The 15,265-nt window shown below is 35.3% G+C and overlaps 1 protein-coding gene across 21 annotated transcripts in view; it reads left to right on the forward strand.

The window, feature by feature from the left end:
- The window catches only part of araf (A-Raf proto-oncogene, serine/threonine kinase), a 57,895-nt gene that overhangs the window by 1,134 nt on the left and 41,496 nt on the right, over positions 1-15,265 (forward strand). For 2 of the 21 annotated variants that reach the window (XR_012405825.1, XR_012405824.1), the window contains exons 2-16: positions 730-753; positions 2,025-2,227; positions 2,346-2,449; positions 2,539-2,641; positions 3,376-3,530; positions 3,612-3,710; positions 3,803-3,947; positions 4,717-4,741; positions 4,940-5,079; positions 5,183-5,385; positions 5,539-5,715; positions 7,379-7,425; positions 7,700-7,818; positions 7,917-8,048; positions 8,915-9,049. Coding sequence is in view for 3 of the 21 variants with exons in the window: in XM_005171817.6 (XP_005171874.1) it covers positions 2,120-2,227; positions 2,346-2,449; positions 2,539-2,641; positions 3,376-3,530; positions 3,612-3,710; positions 3,803-3,947; positions 4,717-4,741; positions 4,940-5,079; positions 5,183-5,385; positions 5,539-5,715; positions 7,379-7,425; positions 7,700-7,818; positions 7,917-8,048; positions 8,915-9,049; positions 10,207-10,341 (1,827 nt within the window). In the remaining 18 variants the exon portion in view is untranslated. 21 annotated transcript variants of the gene reach the window in all.

Consider the following 15,265-nt stretch of genomic DNA (forward strand, 5'->3'; position numbering starts at 1 on the left):
GTTAGTTTTATTGCACGAAAATACTCTAAAGTTTGCAGTGGTCGTCTTTGCTTTTTCCTCAACTCTGTGTTATTTCAAACAGCCACGCCTGGAGAGTTTTATTGTTGAATTTAGATTTGGAAATTGAACTGGCTTATAGTTTTAATGCTTGACTGTACGTTGTCTGACATTCAGCTTGCACTTTGCTTGAACTGGTTTGTGGGCACATCAGCAATGATAATATCTAGTGATGATGAGTTTGTTTACTGAACCACCAAACCCAAAATGAAAGTTTTCATTTAGCCAGAAACAAACTTTGAAATTAACATTTTGTAAATTAAATTTGTTTTTGGTCAGAAATTGAATGTCAATTTAAAAAATCTTCAATATCCAGCCTTCTAATGATAAATCTGCTGAATATATTATATACATTGCTGATTTTTTTTGTCACCCTGACATAGACACGTGCTGATAATCAATAATCCAATAAATCGTGACAATAAACATGCACAATATTATTATCAAGGGCACTTCAAAATACAGCGAATAATAATTTATTATTAAACTTAAGTAACTTTGTGTTAATGTTAAAAAAAACTTTTTGAGATTCTTCTGTTGAACTTTATAAAAGTAATTTTGAAGAAAGCTCAAGCTGTAACCTCTGATTTCCACAGTGGGAAAAACATACTATGGGAGTCAATGGTTACAGGTTTCTAATACTAACAAAAATTTCTTTTTTGTGTTTAACAGAAAATCAAATGGTTTGAAATAAGGGTAAGTACTACTATCCTATAATCTGGTCTACCACATACTAAAACATAAAAAAATTGTGACTTTTTGTATTACTATTATTTCATGTATACATTAATCATTAATTAACTAAAATCATGATGATAAATACAAAAGCTTTGATTAATATTAAGTGATGTTGCTTTCTTATTTAATGCCTAAGAATAGCATGATAAAATGAAAATTTGTTATTTTATTAATCAGAATTAATGTATAATAAATGGTGGTTGTGTTTTTAAACTAGCACTAATATAGTAACTGTAATGAAATAATTTCTTACGATTTATTTTAATGTGTTAACTAGCGTTTACTAATGAGACCTTATTATTAAGTGTTACTTATGGTGCTTTTGAATCTTTTTACACTTTTTAATATGTTTGAAGCATTTGTTTTCTCTGAATATGTATATGCAACATGCCAAAACGCTACGTATGTATTTGTAATTATACTTGTTAAGGTAAACTATTATGCAGCTTAGGTCAATGTCATGATGATAATAAATCTATATATCGATAAAAGCTTCAGCAAGTAGTTGCAATGAGAAAATGTGATGCCGGCCTAAGCCTGCACTGACATCATCCACACTGCTGACTGGATTACCGGATTGTTGTAATAAAACAAAAAAGCATATACAGTAGCCGCGGTGTCCAAACTCTGTCCTGGAAGGCTGGTGTCCTGAAGAGTTTATCTCTAACTTGCTTCAACATACCTGCCAGGAAGTATCTAGTAAATCTAGAAAGAGCTTGATTAGCTGGTTCAGATGTGTTTGATTAAGGATGGAACAAAACTCATCTGGACATCGGCCCTTTAGGAGAGAGTTTGAACACCCCTGGTATTCAGGGTATGTGGTTATTTTTTAATTTTAAGATTAAATAAAGTTCTTAATTTAGATTAGATTAAAGTTTGTAAATCCAAATCAAATCAAAAATCCTAATATAATTTACATTGTATATGGCTCATATTCAGCGTGAGCTTTGCACATTAGCATAACCATAGTTTGATATCACAGAACCCGTAATTAACTATTTCTAAAATAATTATTTGGAACAGTGCTAGGCATTTTACCATTCGTCTTTGTTTTTGTTTTTTTAAACCCTCAGTAATATCTTGTCATCATTCGTTTATCTATGCCCAACATTTTTTGCCTGACCTTTTAGTATTCACATCTGTTTAATGGACTTGTTTTTATGTCAACAGACATTAATGGAAGGTTTTATTTGTGTGTTTTGGCACTAACACAATGTTGTCCATCTCAGGCTCCAGATGAGGGCTTCCTCCTGCATTTGCCCCGCTGTGTAAATCTTTGTGAGTGTCAGTGCTGCCAGTCCCTCACTGCCCCATCGGAGACACCATGTCCAACACTTCCTCCTGTTCCTCCTCGGGGGAAACCAGCCCGGACGATACACCCCGAGGTGGAGGCACCATCCGCGTCTACCTCCCTAACAAGCAGCGGACGGTGGTGAGGCTTCTTTCACTCTTAATTGTTCTTCATAAATATTTGTAACAGCTTACATAACCTGTATATGTACAAATGTAGTTGTGTGCTTGTGATCATTCCCATCTTTGATTATGTTCAGGTAAACGTTCGGCCTGGGCAAACTGTGTATGATAGTTTAGATAAAGCCCTAAAAGTCCGAGGCCTAAGCCAGGATTGCTGTGCTGTCTTTCGCCTGCTTGAAGGGTATGTGTCCCTGGGATAGTAGCATTTAAAGTGACAAATTATTTGGTAAAGTTTCTGTTCAAGGGATATTTGTCTTTGTCTTTTGACAGCCGGAAGAGACTTACAGAATGGGACACTGACATCACACCCCTCGTGGGGGAAGAGCTACTGGTAGAAGTCCTGGATGATGTTCCCCTTACCATGCACAACTTTGTAAGTGTACTTACTTCATGAATTGAACCAGTTAGGATACATTTTCATTGTTAAGTCTATTTTTTTTTCAAATTAGTTAGAATTTTAAGGACTGTTTAATTTGTTAATATTACATTTAGTCTTATGCATTACATTTGGTATTTTAAAATAATACAAATAAACAATGTTTTTGCCCTGCATCTATTAACCTTTACTATTAATACTGTGTGTGCTATACTGATTTACTTATATAATGTCTTGCTGCACTGGTTTGATTCTAATAATCAGTTATAACAACTTTAGGAAGTTTGGGGTTGACTTGTTCATGTTATGTATTATGAAGAAAATAAATAATTTTAAATCTGTTGCTACAAGGTTTGATTTCAGCACAGTTTTAAAAAATATATATTGTATTCTCTTTTGCTTAATCTGTTTTGTTAAATATTACAGCTTAACTAATTTAGGAGGTTTATATACCATTTATGTCTTTTAATGGTAAAGTTCAAGTTTTGAGTGTTTCATGATCAGTCAGAAATCATTATCAAATGCTGACTAGAGGCTTAAGAAATCATTCTTTATTTTTGTCAATGTTATAAACGGTTATTCTGCTTAATATTTTATGATCCACATAATTTTGTAATGATTTGCTAAATAAAAAGAAACGTATAGAAGTTGAGATAATGTCAAATTAAATATCTTACTGTTGTTCACTTAGTCAGCCAATCAGCATCATCTTTAAATGTTTGTATTTACAGGTACGTAAAACGTTCTTTAAGTTAGCATACTGTGACTTCTGCCACAAGTTCTTATTCAACGGCTTCAGGTGTCAGACATGTGGATATAAATTTCACCAGCACTGCAGCAGTAAAGTCCCTACAGTATGTGTGGACATGGACACAATGACAAAACGGTATGTTATTCATGAAAGTTTCTGCCTTGATGTACACTTGTCTTCATTTTTGTCACTTAATTGATGTTCTTATCCTGTCAGGTGTGTTAATAATACAGAAGACTGCCCTGCGATATTGATATATCCGGCCACCAATTCCATATCGCAGAGCGACCTACCTTTAACCTCAGATTCTCCTGGGTACACCTAATCTATTCTTACATTTATCTATTGATCCCCAAAGTGAAATGTAGAAATAACTTGCATATCCTCTTTTTGTTTTACTATTTTAGAGGGGAGCTGCCGTCTTCCCCGTCAAACTTCTGTTTGTTCATTCGAGGAGAGGACGGTCAGTCTCTCCAGAGGCATCGATCAACCTCAACACCCAATGTTCACATGGTCAGCACGCTGGAGCCTGGCGCTGCTGGCCTTTTGGAGGTTAGCAGCCAGACTAAAAGCTCAAATCCACATCTCTTGATGTTCTCTCATTTTGACATTGTTTTAAAGGAACAGTTCGCTTAAACATTATAGTCACTCTCAATGTTTTCTACTAAATCCAAAATGTGGTGTAAAGTAATGTTTTTTTTTCATATTCAAATTGCCATGTCTAAAAACAATAACAAAGACTATTAGCATATATTGTTTGGAAAAGAGCATTGTCGACTTTGTGCAACACTTCCGTTTTTGTGTCGTATTAAAGATGGGGTGTCATACAAATTTGAAATTACAAGAACGTCAAGAGGATTTTAAAAGGGATAGATTTCTTTACACCTATCATAACTTTTATTTTTTGTACCTTCATCTGCATCATGAATTAAACATGCTCAATGAATCATAATATTCAAACATCCTTCATTCTGAACTAATATATATATATATATATATATATATATATATATATATATATATATATATATATATATATATATATATATATATATATATATATATATATTAACGGCCAGTTCTGAGCACTTTGTTTTTGACCTTTTTTTTCTCTGACCATGACTGCTCTTACCCTGAGGCATGTTTATCTGGTTTGGAACACAGTGAGTGTACATGCATTTTTAGGTGAACTGTCCCTGTACGCTACCAAATTAGACAAAACTTTACATCACAGAATGTGTCTATGGAGGTTCTGCATGCCTCCTTGATCATTTCTCCATTGCATGTATTTATTCATTTTTTCCCCCTCACTCTCATTCAGGAGCCATTCAAAATCAGCACAGTGGGTGAGTTTTTTTTTTTTTTTTTTTTTTTTTTTTTTACTTTGTTCAATTAACCATTGCTTAGAGCACATGTTTTTTTCTTTTTCCACACTCTCACATAACACTACAAAAAGTTTAGTTTGTTCTCCATTTCTGATCACAATGACGCATCAAATTACACTTCTATATAAATGTTTGTGTGTACTGGTTCTCATCTTCTAGCGTCGTCCACAGGGTACGAGTCCTCTCCCAAACCTTCCACTAGCCCACCCCACCTAGGGTCGCCAGGAAGAAAACCCCCCAAATCCCCTTCTGAACCCAAGGAACGAAAGCAGTCCTCGTCTGATGATAAAAAGAAAGTGGTGTGTTTTTATTCATCTTTATTTTCTGATACAAAAATGATTCTGCTTATTTACAATCAGCCTTTTCAAACAAAAAAAATATATAATTGTGGTGTCATTGAAGCACCGGGGAGGTTACAGAGACTCCAGTTACTACTGGGAGGTGCACCCGCGGGAGGTGTCCATGTTAAAGAGGATTGGAGCAGGCTCTTTTGGGACCGTCTTTAAAGGCAAGTGGCATGGAGACGTGGCCATCAAAATTCTTAAAGTGACAGAGCCCACACCGGAGCAGCTCCAGGCCTTTAAAAATGAGATGCAGGTTTTACGGTGAGTCGTCAGTGGGATTTAGAGCTTCACAGAACATCTTTGATCATTAGTAAGCAGTAGTTTGCAGTAATGCTGCTTAGTTACAACAGTAATGTCTTTAGCTGCTACAACCATTGAGTGTTTCATTGACTATATATCTGTTTTGTTCTACAGAAAAACACGCCATGTAAACATTCTGCTGTTTATGGGCTTCATGACAAGGCCTAATTTTGCCATTATCACACAGTGGTGTGAAGGCAGCAGTCTGTATCGCCATCTGCATGTCACTGAGACCAAGTTTGACACCATGCGGCGCATTGATGTTGCTCGCCAAACAGCACAGGGCATGGAGTAAGAATATTAAATTGTTTTCTTTTTTTTCTTCATTTCAGCAGTATAAGTTTAGTTCTTATCTTGCATGCAGAATCTTTGCTCTTTAAAAAGGCAATAAAATGTGATATTTTAAGTACATTTAAGTAAGACTTTAAAAATGCTTTTTTTTTTGGGCAAATCATATTTTATTTGCCAAAAGGTACATTCAGTTAGTTAAATGGTTAAGGTTTTTAATTTGTAAATCTTAACTTGATAATAATAATAAATGTTTTATGAGCAGCAAACCAGCTTTTTATGACATTGGGTGCTTCTATGAGCTTTTGCCTTCACAAAATGCATTTCTATGATTTTAATAAATAGTAAAATAAGAAATTATTTTATTATATTATCAAGATAGATGTAGCCTTGGTAAGCTTAAAGCAGGGTGTCCGTGGGATCTTAAAGTCTTAAAATGTCTTAAATTTCATAAACTAAATTTTAGGCGTTTAAAAAGTCTTAAATTCACTGAAAGTTTGTCTTGTAGGTCTTTAAATAATTGTAAACAGGTTTTAATTTTCCTATGTCTGTGTAAAGCTACCCAACACCCATACAATCGCCAACAATTCATCTCTATAGAACTTTTAAAAAATTTGTTTGTAACAATTTACAATTTGGTTTAATTATCGTCCTTACAATAATTAATGTTTAAAAGTTCTCTGTGTATTTATAGTCCATATATGGTGAGGAGGCTGACTGTTGTGCGTACATTTTAGTGTATTATAGTTTTTAAAAAAAATAGTTATTCTAGTTTATTTTTTTAGATTTTATTGAAAAATATGCATGAGTACTACTAGGGTTAGCTTGTTTTGCCAATTTAATTAAAATATTTGGTTAATAAATAACAAATTATAATATAAAAAGTCAGATTTTTTTTTATATAATGGTCTTAAAAGTCTTAAATTTAACTTTGTGAAATCTACATAAACCCTATTAAAGATAGAGATAGTCGGTCAGATAGAGATTAGAGATAGTTCCCCCAAAATTTATATTCCGCCATCATTTACTTATCCTTCTCTTTTTTCAAACTTGTTTGAATTTCTTTCTTCTGTTGACCACAAAGATGTGCTGCAGAGGAAAGTTTGGGAAAAATTGCTATTGACTTCCATAGACTTCCAAATTTCATCAGAATATTTAGTTTTGTGTTCAACTGAAAAACAAGTTTATAAACTTTATAACCATTTGAGTATGAGCTAACGCTAAACTATCCTTTTAAGGATCTTAAATCTCAAAAGAAATATAAGAACTGTTGAAAAGCTACTTCCAAAATGAAAAATACCATTACATGCTGATCATTTATTGGTTCTTCACACCCAGGCTAACTAACAATATATCATTAATGCAATATCAACAATGGTGGCTAAGAATGGTTGCTATTTGCATCATGAATAACTGATAGTGATAGACTGTGATTTGAACTTGTAAAAGCACACTTGCAACTTCCTAAAATAAATTTGAGGTGCTCCGATCAGAAAATACCTCTTACATTTCAGAATCCCAGAACACACTTGCACAGGAAAATTCACATTTCCAGAAATGCACTAATGCTTTATGATTGTCCCACCTTTTATGTAAGCTCTTTATACAGAGCTTTGGAAACTTTATTCTTACCTTAAGCTTTAACTTTGGTTGCTTTTCTTGACAGTTATCTTCACGCCAAGAATATCATTCATCGGGACTTGAAATCTAATAGTATCCTTTCCATAATGTATTATGTATTGCCTGTATTGTGTGAGAGATCTGTTGCAGGATGGATCACATTCGACCCTTTTGCTTTCAGTAGATGTCATTATTAGTACCACATCTGTTAATAGTTGTTTTAACATGCATTTTTAGTTCAAACGGGTTGTTGTGGATATTAATGAAAAATCTTTTGCAAGGTAAGGATTTTTTTTTATAGTTTTCCCCCTACTAGTATAGTTATTTTAACTGTGTTCTGCATGATATTCTTGAGCTCTTGTGTCAGATATCTTCCTGCATGAAGGCTGGACAGTAAAAATCGGTGACTTTGGCTTGGCTACAGTAAAGTCTCGCTGGAGTGGCTCACAGCAGGTCGAACAGCCCAGTGGCTCCATCCTGTGGATGGTGAGAATCAGTCACCAAGCATCAATAAATCTTATACCTGGTAGCTTACTGCATATGTCAAGTAGTTTAATGCTTGTAACACTGTTGTTGTTTCTCAGGCTCCTGAGGTGATCAGAATGCAAGACACTAACCCGTACACCTTCCAGTCTGATGTGTATGGATATGGAGTGGTGCTCTACGAACTGATGTCTGGGACTTTGCCTTATTCGAATATCAACAACCGCGATCAGGTCTGGCATTGGTCATCATTGCTTTGACAGTTGCAGGAATTTCTGTATAGTTTCATGAGTTTGTAGCTGACAGTTGTTCAGGCAAAAATTAAAATTATGTCATTTACTTGTAGTCAAATTTACATTACGACTTTTTTTTTTTCTTAAATGGGACTTTTTTTTATTTATTTATTTATTTTTTAAGTCTACTAGACAAGATTTTTATACTGAGAACACTTTGATGGTGTTAGACCTGGCTCAAAGATGTAACATTAAGGGAGATGACACAGCGAAATACAGTCAAACATAATATTTATTCTAACACAATTGAAAATAACATAATCAAAACATTATTATCAGTGGGTTCAGTCAGCGTGAAGGGCAAATGAATGGATGCAGGACGTTTTGTCAGTGTTAGTGCGTGGATGCAAAACAAAACATAATGACACAAATTGGAGCGCAGTTCTGACCAACTTTTCAAACAATAAAGGAACAGCGACCCTAAAGAACTCTCGCTCTGCATTTAAATCGACGACGAGCATCAGGTGCGCTGAAGTCATACAACAGACAAAAAGATACAAAAACAGACCAAAACAACGCAGTTCTAACAATGGATGTTTTTTTTTTATCATTTATTGAACTGAGGCATCATATCTAATGTTTTTAATGTAAAATGTTTTATTTCTCTTATTGAATATGAAGTTGTTATGCATGTCTTTATCTATATTAATCTTTCCATGAAAAGCCATACGTTTCCGATGTGGCAATAAATAACAGAACAAACAACTATTTCTGGTATGGAAAACAGGAGAAGTGTTTGTGTGTTTAATTTATGAAATGCTGTGTTTGATTTTTTTTTTTTTTTTTTTTTTTTTGTCTTCCTGTAGATTATTTTCATGGTGGGTCGTGGTTACTTGTCTCCAGACCTCAGTAAATTATACAGTAACTGCCCGAAATCAATGAAGAGGCTCATCATTGACTGTCTGAAATTCAAACGGGATGAACGGCCTCTCTTCCCACAGGTGAGAATAAACCACAGCTGTTCTTTGTGTTTAGGTCAAATCCAGGCTCACGAGAAATCCTTCCCTGTCAAACTGTATTTTTGCAAAAACAATTTACATTTCCTGTTGCATGTCACAGCTTTTTTTTTGTTGTTTTTTTTTTTTTTCAAAGCGTTATCAGCGATGTTAAAAAAAAAAAAAAAAAAAGCAAGTTCAGTTTTCTCAGAAATACAACCTGACTGTGGCAATATTTTTTTGCACTTGTTTCAACCATTTGAAAATCAAATGGATTATAAGTATCAGTTATTGTTAACCTACACTAAACCCGAAACCAAATCAATAGTGCAGCAAATAAAGGCTGGGACACAACAAACTGATGCCAAAGAACTAGCGCTGACAAAAATCATCTGTGTTGTCGGCTCATTGTGTTGTCGCCATATCTGGACCAAAAAAGCTGTCTGTGAACACTTCAAATGGATGGCATCTGTCTAAAATGAGTGCACTTTCTGCACCTATGTTTTATTTGTTTTTTTTTGTTTTTTGCACCCATGGGCGCCACTAAGCTGTTTTCTCATTTCACAAAATAGATGCATGCGTACATGTTGCAAACAAAGGATTTTGTACCATTTTTCTTTTTCTTGAATTGTTTACTTGGTTACGTACACTTCAACTTTGGATCTCGTGCTGTGATTCATTGATTATTAATAATCAATCAGAGCACTCTCTTTGGCTGACCCGGATTTTATATGCTGAATCAGGCCAACTCAATCTGACATTAACCTGACGAGAGGTGAAGTGTGAAACACACCAAACCAACTAGCCAGATGCAACTTAACGACCGACCATTGACCATTGGTGTCCCGGTCCTAAAAAAAAGCATCATTGCTATTTAACTTTTTTTTGACTTTAGAATAAATTTGCAGTTTTTTTTTTTTTTTTTTTTTTTTTAAAGGCAATGCAAAATGTTTTCAAATAACCCAGTATTTGCAAGGAATTTGCAGAAATGAGTATGGATTAATTATTAATCTGATTTTGTCACGGTAATTTGCATGGTTTTTGTGTGTTAATTTTAGATGTAACAGTAAATTTGTTTTGTGTAGTTCCATTTTGTGAGTGTGTGGGTTGGTAAAGGCAAATTAAGCAACAACCTCTTGTGTATCATCCCTGCTGTTCCTCAGATCCTGGTGAGCATTGAGCAGGTCCAGGAATTGTTGCCAAAAATCGAGCGGAGTGCCTCTGAGCCCTCTCTACACCGTGCTGTACATGCCGAGGACCTGAATCCGCTTCTCCTTCACACCACGCGCTTCCTGTGAGACTCCCGGAGACCATCCTCTCTTCTGAAAGCCGTGCAGCATCATTCCCAGCATGAAATCCCGAGTTCCTCTCTTTTATTCCACACATTCCTGAGAGCACCCTAGTTAGGCTACTTTATTGGTCCCAAATACAGTCAAGCACACACATATAACATTTATTGCTCTCGCCCTCCTCTTTCCAACTTCCGAAAGCTGCCAGTAGAGAATGTCAGTTTGTATCTGGACCCAACTGCTTTCTAAAAAGGAAGCAGGACATAAACCGTGCTCCATTACTACATTTATTGGATTACCATATCCAAGCATCATATCGGCACAATCTTAATAACCTCCTTTTTTGAGGTGTATTTCAAAATGTGTATGGTTGCTTACGTTACTTTTTTACTTTGAGATGAAAGTAGCTTTTTATTTTTTCATAGAACAAGCAAACCAGCTTGGAGATTTCCTTTTTTTTTGTCTCTGTTCTCCTTGCTTGAACTTCAGTTCCCAGTGATGGCACACTGTGATTGCTCCGTTCATCTGCATTGGTCACGCAGACTTTGCAGGCTGGTTTGCTGTCAGCTGCTTTAACTTCAAGGTCATTCGCCCATTGTCTTTTAATTCAGCTATTTTCTTATGGAAAATGTTGCTTAAATTCTTTATCTGGTGTCAGATTAGGTTGGATGTAAATGTGCCCATTTTATATGTGCTGTGCATTTATGATATTTAAAAAAAGAAACCTCTGGTTTGGCTTCTTCATACCAGTAGGTTTGAGTTTAATGAAATTTACAGATGAATAGCACACAAAATGTTGCTATTTTCAGCAGCGATCAACTTGTGATGTTTTGAAATGAGTACATTTAAATGAGAATTGTGTGATGTAAAATGTTACATCTTAAACGGGCGGTTCACCCAAAAATGAAAATTGTTAATAATTACTCAATCTTCTATCATTCCAATCCCCTGAGACCTTGGTTCATTTACCAAAGCTGCCAAAAACATCTTCAAAACAGACCAATTGGAATATTATTAAGCTACTAGTACATTTTGTGCGCCCATAAAACATAAATATTAAAATCTAAACCATGGGTGTCCAAACTCTGTCCTGGAGGGCCGATGTCCTGCATAGTTTAGCTCTAACTTCCTTTGACACACCTCCCTGGAAGTTTCTAGTATACCTAGAAAGAGCTTGATTAGCTGATTCAGGTGTGTTTAACTTGTGTTGGAACTAAAATATCCAGGACGCCGGCCCTCCAGGACCGAGTTTGGACACTTTTGATCTAAACTGTTTCTTCTTAGAGTCAGTATGTTGTGCGTCATTTATGAGAACTGTCACTCATGTAACCATTTCATTTTTGGGTGAACTAACACTTTAAAATTAAGTAATCATTTACAAACTAAACTAAGGTGGCTTTCACGCTGGACACATTTGTTGAGGCCCAAGTGCAGTGCTAGTCTGTTTTTACATTTTTTTTTTAGTTCCATCAAACTATTCTGCTGTACCAGGGGTATGTTTTTCATACGTGGATTACTTAATTAGCGTGATTTAAAAAAAAAAAAAAATTTATTTATTTTTATTGACGATTTAACATGATCCAGAATCGTTTCCTTCTTCAAAACTCATCTAAAAGTTGTTGTCATAGCAACAGTTCTGGTAGCTCAAACCTGTTCTGGTTTGAGCTACCAGAATTTGTTCGCAGGCTTGTTTCATATGGGCAGGATTAGATCGGGCCTTTTCAAGCAAAGGTAATACTGAAAGTATACACCGAATTCTTATATTTTCTTACAGTATAGTAGTTATATACACTTGAGAAATGATAGATAGTTAAAAAAAAAGACTGTCACGGGGTGGTTCTCCCCATGGGGCTCAAAGAGAACATTTATTAACAAAACTTTTTAGATGCAAACGTTTACTATTTTAAGGTACCAACTGGTACCTTCCTGGTAGGACATTTTGTGTATGATTATAGACCTGCACAATATTCGACTGTTTTTATTTTTTCAAAGGAATAATTTATGCAGTCATTGTTTTGACAGCTATGACGATGATTTGATCCTTTACAGACACCTTTACTGATATCCAAATGCTTTTTTGTTGCAAAATTAATTGAAATAGTCAGTTATTCCTTAAACTGATTAAGAAACTTAAATAAGTCTATAATAAAGAAAGTTTGCTCTAAATGTAAAACTAAATAAATTGCTAAATACTCTTGACACTTGAAAGTGTAAAGCCTGCAGCCCACAAGTTATTGCATCATATTTAACAAATCGTTTACTACATTTTTTTATGTAATTTTGCACACATGGAGAATTGAATAATCAGATTGTTATGCTGCTGTGTTGTCAGCCAATAGTTGCATTACTGATCATGATTTCGAGGATTGATAGATCTGTCCTTCACGACACACGCAGCGACCTTAGATCAGTTCATCCAGACATTTTTATCTGATTCATGAACTTGTTTGAAGAACTAAATTAGCCAGAAATCAGTTATCAAGATTAACAGATCCAGGATCTGTCAAATCATCTTGGATAATTTAAGTGAGATACAAAGAATGGACCCCAGGAGGCCTTTCTGTGTGTATGTTCTCCTCGTCTCTGCGTTTGTTTTCTCCAGGGGCTCCGGTTTACCCTCACAGTCCAAAGACATGCGTTATATGTGAATTGGGTTAACTCAATTGGCTATAGTGTCACATCCCTGTGGGTTGTACTCTCATTGCTGGGTTGGGTGTTTTATTACTAATTGGTGGTTTATTTGACTTTGGCGACGCCTGAGAGGGCAGGGAATAAGTCACCCTTATGCTGCATAATCACTTAAGCATAATAATCAAGCTGTCATTTGTTTTGCTAAACAAACCATTCTTTCACTTTTCACACAAATTGAGACACTTTCTATTGCAAGCAAACTCAGAGCGCCCCCTATAGGTTGTCCTAGATTCAGTTTTTGCAGGTGTGCTCTCAGGTCCACATTACCTCTTTCACATTACATTTACATTTAAGTATTTGACCTGCACTGCATTCAGTTCCTGCTTTCCCTGGGAATTGAACACACGGCCTTCACATTGCAAGCTCATTCTCTACCATTTGAGATGCATTCAAATTGCATCCTGTTTCTAACTAAACGTCTAGTGTGAAAGCAACCTTAATAATACTACAGTACTAAATTAGTACTACAGTCTTCAACGCCATTAACTGACCACCTCTGCTGCTTCTGCTGTTAGATGTTTGTGCAGTTTAAGCAATGGCTCACGCTGAGATGGTCATTTTTTAGTTTGGAGGTTATCTTCAAACTGGAGTTCATAGAAAGATCTTTGGAAATAGTCTTTGTCTGTCAAACATCAGCTTTAAGATGGTTGTTACAGTTGATGCTCTCAAAACAAAATACACTTCCTAAATTAGGCTGCTAACTGTTGACTTCTGGTTAATCATCTTTGGTTAATCGGCCAGTGTTGAGTGAGATGATCAAACTTAAGATGCTCTTTTATTTCTGCAGTGTGCATCCTTTTAGGACTCTGTGAAGAGCAGCATTTCTTTCAGATTCAAACTGGCCATATTGGGCTTGGGGAGTGCTTCTGGCTGCTGTATTCTTTCAATTCATTAGTTCTTTTTTCTTCTCAAAAGCATGTCTTAACGAAACGGCTGTGCTGTCTAATAGCAATAGTAAAGTTCATTTTCCACCCATTCAGCTGGTTTCAGTTGGACTGAATGAAACCTTCAGTGATTGGGGGCCTTACGTTGATTTACGTTTTTCATCTGTCCATTTAATGAAGTCTTAATATATGTAACTTATTGATTCATAACTGACACTTGTACTAAAGGCAGAGCTTTGGTTCTTCTCTAGCAATATTCCAGTGGGGCTGGGTCCCCCCGTTGAGCTGTACTCATTCCAAATACCAGGCCTCCAGAAGATTCTTAGGCCGATTCCGTGTCTTGTTTGAGAGATGGTTTCACATCCCCATGTTGACTTGGAAATTAATGTTTCAGAAAAACCTGGCTACAAAAAAATGTGTGTATGTATCATGAATGATGATGTGGTACTCTACAAGTGTAGAATCTTCCTAAGAAACCAGTGGTAATAATATTGCTCTGTACAAAAGGAGGTCATTGAGTTATCAAGTGTTTGTGGATACTTTAGGCACTATAAGCTCTTCTCTTTTTCATAACGGTTGAGAAAGCAAGACTATTGGTTTATTTTTTTAATAGATTTAGATGCACATCTAGTTCTGTTGATGCATTTAAAGCTATAAACAGGCTTTAACAGAACAGCATGGAAACCTCTGTAGATTCAGGAACTGTTTTCCTTCGAATTCCAGCCTTACGTTAAATGGTTCTAGATTATTAGAACGGTAACCTCTTCCAACTTTTGGAAATTTGCAGCATTGCCTTAATGGCTCTAATGTCCCTCTAGATACATTGGGACAAACGCATGTCCCCCGTTGTCATTTGTAAGCACATTTTTATAGTTTCCATTCAGCCCAAAAGAAGATAATCAGTATACGAGATTTGAGTTCCTGCTTTTGCACAAGGGCATGAATGCCGAAGAGTGAAACTTTAAATAAGTGTACAAGTCACCATTTGTTTTTCAGATCAGAATATATAACACGATCTGTTGTTGGTTTCAGAAAAAAAACTAGTTTTGCGTATTTTAGGTGAACTGCAATAAATTGTGTATAGTTGAAGAGGTCTAAGGGGGTTTGTGAAAAATGGTGTATTCTGCCGTGTACAGTTACTTTTTTTTATTTTTAAGAAAAGATTACTTTAAATTGTATTTGTTTCTATTTTTTTGTGTGATGGTTTAAAACGAACAAAATTATTTTAAACATGTAAAGGAAATCTTAGTCGTTTTGTTTTGGGTCTTAAATATTGTGGAGAGGATTTTGTTCTAAAAATAAAACCATTGAATTCTGGTATTTTGTTTTATTAAATTCATTATTTGAATGAATTCAAT

This window comes from Danio rerio, chromosome 5, assembly GCF_049306965.1.
Source record: "Danio rerio strain Tuebingen ecotype United States chromosome 5, GRCz12tu, whole genome shotgun sequence".
Lineage (NCBI taxonomy): Eukaryota > Metazoa > Chordata > Actinopteri > Cypriniformes > Danionidae > Danio > Danio rerio.